The sequence below is a fragment of the Monopterus albus genome, unplaced genomic scaffold (genome assembly GCF_001952655.1).
Source record: "Monopterus albus unplaced genomic scaffold, M_albus_1.0 scaffold37.1, whole genome shotgun sequence".
In the NCBI taxonomy this organism is placed as follows: domain Eukaryota; kingdom Metazoa; phylum Chordata; class Actinopteri; order Synbranchiformes; family Synbranchidae; genus Monopterus; species Monopterus albus.
Genome location: NW_018127917.1, coordinates 57,240 through 69,855, shown reverse-complemented (window position 1 = coordinate 69,855; position 12,616 = coordinate 57,240). Strand labels below are relative to the sequence as shown.

General features: G+C 41.1%; 1 protein-coding gene across 3 annotated transcripts in view; it reads right to left on the bottom strand.

Moving 5' to 3' along the window:
* Positions 1-42: 42 nt before the first annotated feature.
* atosb (atos homolog b) overlaps positions 43-12,616 on the bottom strand; it is a 24,662-nt gene continuing 12,088 nt past the window's right edge. For 2 of the 3 annotated variants that reach the window (XM_020598189.1, XM_020598187.1), the window contains 9 exons: positions 8,948-9,123; positions 8,045-8,258; positions 5,633-6,986; positions 4,477-4,526; positions 4,101-4,203; positions 3,139-3,297; positions 2,450-2,518; positions 1,907-2,112; positions 43-913 (listed from right to left, as the gene is read on the bottom strand). In XM_020598189.1, the coding sequence (XP_020453845.1) occupies positions 760-913; positions 1,907-2,112; positions 2,450-2,518; positions 3,139-3,297; positions 4,101-4,203; positions 4,477-4,526; positions 5,633-6,820 (1,929 nt within the window). In that variant the 5' untranslated portion in view covers positions 6,821-6,986; positions 8,045-8,258; positions 8,948-9,123 and the 3' untranslated portion in view covers positions 43-759. Of the gene's footprint in view, positions 914-1,906; positions 2,113-2,449; positions 2,519-3,138; positions 3,298-4,100; positions 4,204-4,476; positions 4,527-5,632; positions 6,987-8,044; positions 8,278-8,947; positions 9,124-12,616 lie in introns of all 3 variants that reach the window. The other variant, XM_020598190.1, reaches the window with a different exon arrangement.

Genomic DNA, 12,616 nt, shown 5'->3' with positions numbered 1-12,616 from the left:
TGTGTGTGTGTGTGTGTGTGTGTGTGTGTGTGTGTGTGTTTGTTTTTTTTTAAGTGTTAATGATAAGATATCCAATCAAAGTGTTTGTGTCTCTGCTCATACTTTCCTCTGGTCAGAAGGTTTGTGAGTGTGAAGGGTGGAATAATCATCTTATTCTCCATGAAGTGCTTATGGTTTTGTTGCTTTTTTGTCAGTTCCAAGGCTGTGGAAATTAGTGGTCCAGTGAGGTTGCTGTATCTGCAGGCAGAGTGAAGGACAGTGTGATATGGCACTAGAGGAACTTCCAGGTGTTTAAGTCACAAGGCATGCATGTTAACACTGAACTGAGAGAGCCGCCACCAGAAGTGATTTGGCTGGAAGATTGTGTCGTATGTGCTGTTTTTGGTGTGTGTGCATTTCTGTCTTTACACAGATGCAGGTGTTGGAAAAAGTCCTGCTTTCAACTGCATGCCTGATACACTGCTCCTACACAAATACTTGAGTTTTTTTTTTTATAACTTCAGTGAATGGAAGATGCACGGAATGCCATGTTTGGGTGAGTGACATTTTTCTATCCATATCTGACTTTTCAATAAAAAATAAACACATGAAAAGGGGGACTTTTCCAATGACCAACACTGCCTCACATGCTCATGTGTGTCAAGACTTATCAAGCTTTGTGTCCACCATTCTTAGCAGTCTCTGTTTCCCTCCTTCCTCTTCAGGAATCACAGGAGGAGCTGTGTTGCTGCTGGGGAAGGTCAAAGGGGAAAGCTGGGGTCACACGCGAGGAGAGTATTTAGGGTTTCTTGGCACCTCGGTGAAAGATTTCAGCTCATAAGGGATCCCTGTGTCCACTTCGATAGATTTGCGGGAGAATAGCAGCCGAATATCGTTGTGCAAGTAGATCTTCCCAGATTTGGAGCTCTGGAATCTGAGCAGGCCAGAACCAAAAGCAGTGGTAGCAAACACTTTAACTTGACAGTTTAGGTCCACAAAAAGACAAAGCTCTTAATTACACAGACATTTTGGGAAATATGTTTATCGGCTTCTTACATATAATGTGAAAATCTATCAGTCTTACATCTGTCCGTCAGCCAGTTAGATTGGTTAGCACAAAGCCTAGAAATGGGTGGGGCGGGGCTAGACTGCCTAAAGGTTACAAGGTCCACTTTCCAGGGTCATGCGCACAACTACTTCTTAGCTGGGCGTGATGACAGAACCAGGCTACCTAGAATCTTAGTTCTAAAGGTGTGAATGGTGTGCTTGGGCTTTGCCTTGTGTTCTGTGTATTTTGACCTCCTTCTAGGTCTTCATGGTGGAGAGGAGATCACAGGGCTCAGGACAGCCTGGCAGCACCTGGAAGTTGTTTGACACCCTCCCAGATCATATTTTTGTAATCTATAGTTTAGTCATTCTGTCTCTCCATTTAGTATTCTGTGCACATGACACCTATAGTATATCTGTCCTGGAAGAAGGATCCTTCCTCTGTTGCTCTTCCTAAGGTTTTTTCCATTTTCCTGCCTTATCCATTAAAAGATTTTTTTGTGGAGTTGTTCCTTTTCCAAGTCAAGTGTCATATGCTGTACAGATTTGATATGTGATTTGCAATATTGGACTATACTAATAAAATTTTACTCAGTGTGGAACGACTGGAAAGTATTTATGGTTTGAGAGTAGTATCAATCATCTCACCTAACTCTGGGCAAAACAAATAGGCACATTTCCCAAAATGCTGAACTATCTGAGTGCACAAAAATAGCTTTATGGCGTTTAATGAAAAACTCACAAACATTAAAACTGTGTGCAACAACTATAAATAAGAATATAAATTAAGGATAACTTTCACTTAGCTTTGGCTTAAAGTCAAATGTTACTAAAATATCTGGTCCAAAATGCAAAGCAGAGGCTGAAACCTCAGCCGTACCTGAGATGTATTAGGTAGCAGAGAATCTTCTTCCTGTCTAGCACTCCAGCCCCTGGAGACGTCTCGCCTTTCCCGTCAACCCCCTCCTCCACAGGCACCAAGAAGATACGGTGGCGCAGGAAGGTCATGTGATTGACGGGCATGTCGCCAAAGTTGTAGGTCACCAAAAACATCTTCACCACAGTTTTGTTGGGATTAAATAAGGTCTGGGGAGATACATCAGACCACGGTCAGCATTTCAAACAGCAAAAATAAGACAGCTAGCAATGGGTTTAACCCAAGTGCACAAAAGCTATTTTTCTAATTGAAACCACAAAACGTGAATAAACTCATGTACATAGTTCAACTCTATGACAAACACCTGACCCTTAGAATATAAAAATCATGAAGTCAACATGTTGTGCCTCATTGTCATTTAGACATTGTGGTACCATGGATGAAATATATGTAGTGTTAAAAGTCCTTAAATATTTTATAGGCATCTTGGTCTTTTCCTTTGCAAAGAGTGGGATAAGAATGTGAAGAAAAAAAAAAGAAACTCACCACTTGAATGGTCCCTGCTTTGGGTATGCTGTATCCTTTCTTTCCAAGAGGCTCGAGGGATACCACCCCCTGTGAGAGAGACAGACAAACATCATGTTGAATAAACCAATTCTTCATCAGAAACACAAAAACACACACAAAAAAAACTTCAGATACTGAACTGACTCTGAAAAGCCTGACATTCTCCTCAATTCTAAACCAATATGAGGCATGAAGCTAAGCAAGCGGAAGCAGCTGGTTTCCAGCGTAACAAACACCATGTAAAGTTGTTCACATACTAATGTCCCTTACCTAGAACTCGGTTTTATGATATGATGAATATAAAGTATTCATTGCTGATGTGGACAGATGTGGGAAGAAGCTTCACAATATATGCATGGGAAGGAAAAATGCCACATATTTTTTACATCTGGTTCTGAAGAAACAAGCTAACATCAGGCTTGCTGAAGCCAATTCGATATTGGTAATTGTTTCTGAGCAGTGGTTCTGAGCTCTAATTTTGCTTTGTTTTCTCCCAGTGAGTGTGTCATACTGGAAAACAAACTGCTTGCTGTGTGCAACAATGTTGGTGTGTTGTTTGGTTTACTGGGTATGCTCGACTAAGCATGCACATAAGCATACACAAACACAATCTCTAGTAGACACACACACACACACACACACACACACACACACACACACACACTGACCAGGAACGGTGAGGGTGCGCTGTGCTCTGAGATGTCATAGTACGTAACCTGCACAGGCAGGGTGACGTGTTGCGGGCAATAGGAGCCACTGGCACCAATCTCCGCAGTGAAGCCTTCAATCCGGCCAGATGGGGAGAATCGTCCCTTGAGTATGGATTCCTGCAACACATCACAAAGAGAAGAGTGCTATTAATCACAAACAGAAGCCTGTTGAAACTTTTTATCTTAGGAGAAAGGATTTACTGCTGCGCTGTAGAATAAAGTTTGGTCACAGACACAGAAAAACACATTACTTTGTGAAATCAAAATCCCCTGTATTTATTGTTATGGAAGCCAAAGCAGTGTTGAACATAGTCAACATCGGCTTGACAACAACAGAATGAATATTTTAAAAGCATTATCACATTGTTACAGATTTTCCCTCATTGTAATGTTAATATATTAGAACCCTTTGTTTTTAACGTAGCTGCACTAAGGAATACAATATTTCACATATGTTAACATGTCATGTTTGGCTGGCACTTACTGTATTTCTTAAAATCCTGCGTGAAGTTCAACAATCATAAAAACAACTAGGCCTATTTAAACCCAAAGACCCCACCTGTGTTCTACTAACGAATATTCAGCTATATAGAGAGTAGAATAAAAAATAACAGCAATATTATGCACCCTATTAAAACATTTTTCAAGAAGGGTTAAAATTACAGCTTTCTGAAAATCCTATTTGTAAAATAATTTTAAAAAAGGATCACTTATCTTTTATCAGTTATTTTTGTAGTGATAATGAATGAGCCTTTTGTGCTTTGTGCCCCTCCCTACACATTACTTTCTTGATTATTTTATTGTAATTGGTTTGATTTTAACTTAACCAAATAAAAAAACATTTAAAATCAGATTTCTATCTTTCACTTGTAGGTACCTGTGCCTCTTGAAGTTGTTAAAATAATGCAGAAAATGTGTACCTCAAAGTTGCCTAGTAGTGATCTGCTGATGGAAGATGAAGGCCAGCTGGAGCGCGTAGAGCGGCCGGTGGTGGTGGTGTGTTTGCCGCTGCGCAGTTGCCGACTGAATGTGATCACAAACACACAAAACACATTGGTGGTTAGTCATTAGGATTATACTCATTTTGTCTTACCCAGCATATCTGTCCACACATAAAACCCTTTAATTTAGAATAACACACAACCTATCCTGACATAAACATTCAAACGTTAACCTGGTGCATATGATTATCTAAAATCTTGCTGCGTTAATCCCATTTAAGTAGAACTTGTCATTTTTCTTATATTGACATTTGTAATTATAAAGCAGAACTTTGTCAAAAGTTGAATGACTCACCGCAGCCCACATTTTAGTCGTCTCCCTGATCTTATGCAGTCTGTGGCAGTCTGAAAAAAGAGAACACAAAAAAAGGACATTATGATTTGTCACTATGTTGCCACATCATCACACTATAAAAACCACATAGAACATTTTAATTATTATCCCCTCTCACCTTCCTATGTCTTGTAAATATCTTTCTGTAAACATTATTTACTAAAATATCAGCTATGAGGGTTTAGCCTTATTTTCTTCCTTTCACTGTCCTCTCTGTCTCTAATTTGTATCCTTGAGTCTTCCTTACACCCATCTGTTTCTCTCTGAGCTTCTCTAACACATACACCAAATAGCTCTAGTGATAGGGACTCCACCATTGTATGAAACCTAACTAGAAAACCCTATTACGTCCATTAGCACACTCTCTATCCCACATACCTGCATACTCAAAGCTCTTTCTGGCCTCCCAGTGTTCAAAATTGGCCAATTTGCTTCCAGAACAGTTTTTTAGGCATTATGTGTGTGTGTGTGTGTGTGTGTGTGTGTGTGTGTGTGTGTGTGTGTGTGTGTGTGTGTGAGAGACAGAACACACTCATGGGGAATAATGAAACCTCCCTCAATGGGTTTTATTCTGGAGCTACTCAGCCTTTTCCCAGTGTGATGCGATAATGAGCCAGCCATCACTTCATTCTTTCACTTTTACTCACTCTTAGTTTGCCTTTATTTTTGCCTTAACATGTCTTTGCCATCAAGCGCCAACATTGAAATGCTATTCTATATGCCATATACAAAGATTTAGATGCCTCCACACTTAAAAAAGAAAACCATTTCTATCAACTCCAGTGTCATTCCTTCAAGGACTTTGATATATATAATATTGAAATCATCTGAATATTTTGTTACATATTTTATTTAAGATTCTTGCCATCAGTGTGACATCAGAGGTTCTTCGCTTTACTTGCTCAGAGCAACAAACTGCATTTCTGTCACCAACAGTACTGATACAATCCAAATATATCATTTTTGACTGCAACTGAAGAGTTTGTTACTGTACGTTGTGTGCTGTACACCATGTCGCCCTGTTAGGATGATGGTGCGGTTGTTTCAGTAAATTGATATTCTCAAAGCAAATGTCTGACAGAGACATATGATGTGTGTATGTGCGGAGAGTGCTGACCTTAGGCTGGTCCCATGCAGAGGGCAGCAGGTGGTTCCAGTAAGGGGCAGCTTTAGAATCAGTGCTGCGACATGAGGCTGGACCGAGTCCTGGAGCGAGCAGTGACAGCCTGCTTCTCTTGGAGGTGGAGGGTCCCTCATCTTCTGAACACGACTCCCCTGTGTCACTTGGGGACAGCAGCTTCTTTTTGGCTGGCCAGTGGCCCCCAGAGGACAGACGATGGCCATTAGAGCTGGGGGTTTTCTCCCAGGAATGCAGGCCATTAGAGGAGGATGAAGCAGCCTGGGTGGCACTTCGCTCAGGTGGGGAGGATTCAAGTCCAACTTCCCATTCGGTGGCCTCCCCTGGTTCCTGCAGTTCTGTGTGGTGTGGGGGTGAGAAAGGCCCTGGAGGGCTGGTGGGACTGGCAGGGTTTGGAGTCTCATATGTGGACAGTTCATATAACTGGGGGCTGGGCTGTCCACCAGATGACCCATTACTACAGCTCTCATTTCCAGGGCTGCCTAGTGAGTAGATGGGTGTGCGGCCCCCACTAGGAGGCTCAGTCCTGGCTGAGCTTACAAGGGAATGGCCCTGATCACAGAGATGCCCATGTGGGTCACACATTGGGGGTGATTTAGGTGAGAGTGGAGCAAAAACATCAGGAACGGGCCTATCATGATTGTGTTGAGGTGGTCGCCGAGAGGGGTTGTGGCTTGGGGAGAGGGGTGGAGACCTAGGTGACAGACCTCCCTCCGAGTCTTTGTGCTCCATCTGTGTGCAAGAATATACAGAACCGGGCCCACCAGGGCCCACTGCTAACCCCATCCCAGCACTCTGAGCTGGAGCTGGCCCACACAGCATCCCTCCCTCCAGTGCCTCCCGGTTTGAAGAGTCTCCCAGGTGAGGTCGCTTATGAATTAACTGGGGCTCCTCTAGCCCCCTTTTCACACCCAACCGGACAGGCCTCTGTTGGGCATCAGTGTGGGATTCTGTGGAGGTAGAAAATTCCCCCAACTGGGAGAAAATGGAGAGCTGGTAAACCTTTTGGAGCCGCAACTCCTCCTGGCCAAAGTGCCTAGGTGCTCCTGGTCTGACCCCAGGGTCGAGGCCCTGTGTTGTTGCTGTAGGTGGAGGCAGATCCCCCTCCTGGGCTGGAAGCTCTAATGGAGCCTTTTTGTGGGCTAACTCCACATGAATGTGCCGCATGATTTCTATGCTGGAGGATCAGAGTCTTGTTTTGTGTAACAGGGCCAAGAAGGTCCTCACAAGTACCAGGAGCCAAACCAAGATGTTCCACAGAAATAGGAAGTCCTATAGTTCCTGCTGTGATGTTGTCAAACAGTGGAAAACAGGAACCTGAGCCACACAGCACCTGAGAGGAACAAAAGACAGATTTTAATAAAGTTATTAATGATGGTAGACTATATGAGTTGCATGAAAACCTGCACAGGACAAGAACATACTGAGCCTTCAAAAGGAGTTAATAATGATGTGAGAATATGGAATGATAAAAAAAAACAACTGCCAATTAAATCAAGTTTTGTTAGATCATACAAAGCAAATTGTGACATATTTAAATAAAAGTAACACATCTCATACAGTACGCAGGTTTTCCTGTTTACAGTTCTCCACATAGCTGAGTACTGACTGACTGTCACAGAAACAGCATGAATCACACCAAGCAATAATTCACATCCATTATAAACAGCATGACAGTTCACACCCCTTGAATCTGATACACGCTTGATGATGACACTTTCTTCAGCCTGGTGGAGCCAAACACACCCATCCTATTTATTTTTTTTACCTCAGAAGAAAAACAGAACTATATGATAAGAAAAATCTCAACTAAAGCCAAGAAGCTGAACCCCATTCTGTTGCCTTATTTACTGTGACAGTAAATGAATGGATGGTATGTGTCTGACTGTTGGTTCTGACACACTACCCTGACATTTAAAATTAATGCCATGGTGTTACCTGCACTGACATATTATTCTTGCCACAAACACAGCGGCAAAAAGAGTTTTACATATATATAAATATATATAGTTTGACTGAGCAAAAACTCTATACATGCCCCTCACAAAGTTTCAGTTTTAAAACTATGAAACAGCTATTTAAATGCATTAACTGAACATGATGCATAATATCACCGAAGCAGGCTATAATCCTAATGTGTCTTCTGTCTAACTGTGTAATATTTTGAAGAGACAAAATCATTTTTACATATATATAAATATATATAGTTTGACTGAGCAAAAACTCTATACATGCCCCTCACAAAGTTTCAGTTTTAAAACTATGAAACAGCTATTTAAATGCATTAACTGAACATGATGCATAATATCACTGAAGCAGGCTATAATCCTAATGTGTCTTCTGTCTAACTGTGTAATATTTTGAAGACAAGGATCTAGATCAGCATCTCACCTCTGTGCCCGCCCTTGTTTAATACTGCCCGTGTGGACAAGCTGCATCTGGAACGACATCTGGAAGTTGTGTCTAAACTGGCCTACTAAATCAACCTGTCTATCTCCATGGCAGCTACCACAAAATGATGCCAACATCCCAAGGTAGGTAATCAGGACACAGCAAGAACTCCAGAGGAAGCAGGAGTGATGGAGGTGTGCAGGGGAACTAAAACCTGTGGAGAAACAACAAGGCTGCTGGTTTGTCAGTGACAAAAGAAAATACAATCACCTAATGACATGATAGACATTACAGCTTAAGTCACAACAGTCTGTTACAAGAGAACTAAAAACTTTTGACTGCGTGCTTGTTGAACATCTTGGATATGCACTCACTGTCCACTTTATTAGGTACACCTGTAGAACTGTATGCACTTCAATCCAACACTTCCACCTTAACATCTGTGTTTATGAAGGTCAAAATATTTCAGTGCTTGGTAAAACTGTCAAACATATACATTCAATGATATGTTTATTATTGGGGTCATCGCTAAAGGTGGTGTTGTACTAAACACACATTATATTCATAGGTGTTCCTAATACTCAGACCCTCTCATGTATGTAACTGGAGGGGACAAAAATATAAAGGCACCTCTGAATATAATGTAGTTTAGAACAACACCACCTTTAACTACAACCTCAATAATACACATATAGCCGAATTTATACATTGATGACAATTTCAAAAAAAAATCTTTGATTTGTTTTAACCATTGCAAGTCATGAGGTATTTGGTCAGACAACCAGCAGGACAGTGCACATTAATTGCATTATGTTGGCTTGTTTAAGAAAGATATTTAATATAAAACAGTCAGCCCTAAGTGACTTAGATCAAATCATCATACTTAAGGCTAAAACAACTTACTGGGGGAGGAGTGTCAATAATGCAGGAGGCTCTTGAGAGTAACTGTCTCTGAAACACAATGTGTATTAGAGCTCCCTCTGTGATTTGCAGATCGCCAGACAGGCCCTCTTTGGTTACCTAGGTGTGGGGTGTGGCACAGATATGGCATCATGAAAGAATCATGTCTCCCCAAATCCCTGAAGAGACAAAAAGACAAAGAAACATCAGATCAGTGGTCAATCAGTTGCTTAAACCGCTGAAGTCATCAAGATCATTCCTACTGAAACACACACACACACACAAACACAGATTATGACACAAAAGAAAGCCACCGAGGGACACGTATGCCCTCATACCTGTCCACACTCGAACACTGCACACAGCAGCACACATACTATGTAAACCCAGAGTTAGGAAATAAATATTTGTAAGTCTGTTACTCAACTTTAGATGAACAACACAAAAAGACAAATCAATAAAAATTCAAACCTTCATCATTTAAGCACTCAAGTTAACTCAAGGAGGAATATTACTCTCAATACCTTTTATTTTCCATAACCAATTATCCCATTGTGAGTACAAAAACATAAACAATGTGGGTTGAGGATCAAAGTCGCTAGGAGCCACTCCTGGAGCTGAGAATTTCCGCTGCTCACTTGGCATCAAATGGTACAAGGCCAAGAAAAGCGGGTCATTTTCTGGCCCTCTTGGACCAGAACTTGGGAATGTGGGGTGGGAGGGAGTCGCAGTTAGCTGTTGCCATGGCAACCGGTAGCCCAAGGATAAGGGCTCCTTTGTGTTTGGCCACAAAGAGGGGTAGAGCTAGAGAGAGGTTGGATGGCACTGGGGGGCAGGGGAAGAATGGTAAAGATGCTTCTCCAAGAACATAATTTCAAAAACAACTAGCATTACTGCACCAACCCATCAAGCTGTAGTTTACACGGCACATCTCCAAGACTCATACAAGTTCAAAGGAATTTATTAAAATATACTGCTCAAAAAAATAAAGGGAACACAACAATAAGACATCCTAGATCTGAATGAATGGAATATTCTTATTAAATACCTTGTTCATTACATAGTTGAATGTCTTATTTTCCCTTGTGTTCCCTTTATTTTTTTGAGAAGTGTACATTATGTGTATTTTTGGACAAAATGGAAGTTACCAATATATTGACATGTATGATTCTAAAAAATTCCAGTGAGGAATATTCTGTCCTCACAGAGTAGATTTACAGAGGAGTACATAGGACTGATTTGTCACATTGTCCTTGAATTCAAGTGGACATGTGTGCCAAATTTGAAAAAAATCCCCTCAAAGCATTCTTGAAAGATTGCAATCACAAGAACAGGGAGGAATGGACAGAAAACAGGATGCAACTTGAACACGTAATACCTTCGGCCATGGCAATCAACTGCATGAAGGCATAACAAAATGACTGTCCTCCATGAGGTGAGTAGAGCCAGCCAAAAGATTTCAACAGACCGTGCTCAAGGTCTGTTCTGTTAAGTACATGAAATGAAAAGCTTACACGATGCATATGACACACAAAATACAACAATACATGGCTAACACTCTGCTAACACCCAAATCTGTTTAGACCTCTTTACAGCAACCAGTTACTTCACTTTCTTGAATTTCATTTTGAGTCATCGTGACAACACAGTGATGATGCATGAAGAGACTCATTACATGTACAGAACTGATCACACAGGTCTGAATATCAAGCAAGAGGAAATGAAAAAAGAAAACTGGTGAGAAAAATGAGAAATGAGTTGTTATGGGTATTTTGCACTGGACTGAAACACACCCAAATATTTATCCACTGATGGAACTACATTACTAACCTTGTTACACTCTAGATGACCTGCAGCACATGTTTAAATTATCTGACAAATCGTGAGCATGTATTGTGTTTCACATATTTTTGTGAACCAAATTCTTCTTTCATGTCACAGCAGTCGTCACCTTCAATGAGAAAGGAGGGATCATTTGTCAAAGATGACACATAAAAGAGACCAATCAAGACAAAAGGACTTTGTCACCTGTAATTATTCACATGGCACTTTTAGTTACACATCTCAAGCACAGACAAAATCCAGTTGCATCAAAACACTACATATGAACTGCTGCTCAACCCACAATATTTGGAAGACAAACGCTTTTTGCAATTGTGCAATTTTTTTAAGATGGGGAACATTCTGGGGCCAACATAGAATTCTCTAAAGTCAACCAGGAATATCTGTGTAATAACTTAACCAAGTAAATAACTTACATATGTGATTTAAAGCAACACAATACTAGGAACTGTCTCTTGTTTTGTCACCCCTGAGAACCGGTGGAGTCTCCAGAGTGAGCGAGCAGGGGCAGGCACGGGGACTCAGGGATGAGGTAGTCAGCAGTGAGTATTTATAGTCACTGCCTGTGTCAGAGCTCACTGGGAGCACCCAAAGGCTCGGTGCTGGGTCCCACTTCATTGCTGGCCTTATTTTGAAATAGCTGAGCAGGAGCATGGCAGTGGCTGCCCAGCCCTTTTCAGGCTTGATCCAGGATCCAGGAAGGCAAACACTTTGGCTTCCCCCCAAGAAAGGCTTCAGGTTTCTGGGCGTGTTTGCCAGCTCTGACTTGAGAACTTAAGAAGTCTATTACTGCGTTCCTGAACATTGTAGTAATATTAATACACACACACCCATGAACAATTTTCCCATTTTTACCTCTAATTTGCGTGCACAATCTGTGTAAAAGATCTGTGTGCATGACCCCTTGTCAGAGGTTTCTTCAGTTAAAGAGAGTTTTTTCCTCCCCACTGTCACCAAGTGCTTGCTCAAGGGGGATTTGTTGAGTTTTCCCTATGTAATAATATTGATAACAGTAAGGTCTAGACCTTACTTTGTAAAGTGTCCTGAGATGACTTTTGTTGTGATTTGGTGCTATACAAATAAAATTTGATTTGATTTGATTTTGATTTGACCCCTGTACACTTAGTGTATGCTACACACATTCAAAGATATGAAAAAGCATATTAACATATAACAACAGTAATAGTCTCATTACTGTACATGTAGTTTGGTAAATTAGAAGGATATTTCATTGCTGGACTGTAAATTTGCAAACCAACAAAAGTTATAATACTTTACTATTGGTAAACCTGCTTTTTGCTGCTTTAGTGGAACATTTTCCCCAATATGAGAGAATAAAACAAACCAACTTTATTTTTATATATAAAATTACTACATTTTCCCCTTTAGAAGCCATTATTAATACCTATCACTATTTTCACAAAATCATTATCCTGTAAATTTCATCTCCATGGCTGACTGATGCTGACGTGAAGCATGAGGCTGTTGCACATCATGGTTCAGTTTTGATGTGACACCTGCAGCATCTCTGGAAGTGGAGCAGCAAGCAACCATTCAGAAAGAGACCCAGTGAGAGTAGACATGGTGAGATGACAGCCGGGAAGAGACAAAGAAAGAGGGAGGTGAGAGAGGATGGGTGAACAGAGAAAGACTGCAGAACAGCCAAAGACATTAAGGAAAGTAAAACTAGCAAAAAGCAGGAGCAGGTATAAAGCTTCCCAGAGCCAGGGCCAACTCAGAGGGTGCATGGCCACAGTGCATGAGCCAACAGTTTTGAAACTTGTTAGCACATAGCCTAAAAATGAATCTCTGTGCATACCAGTGCACATT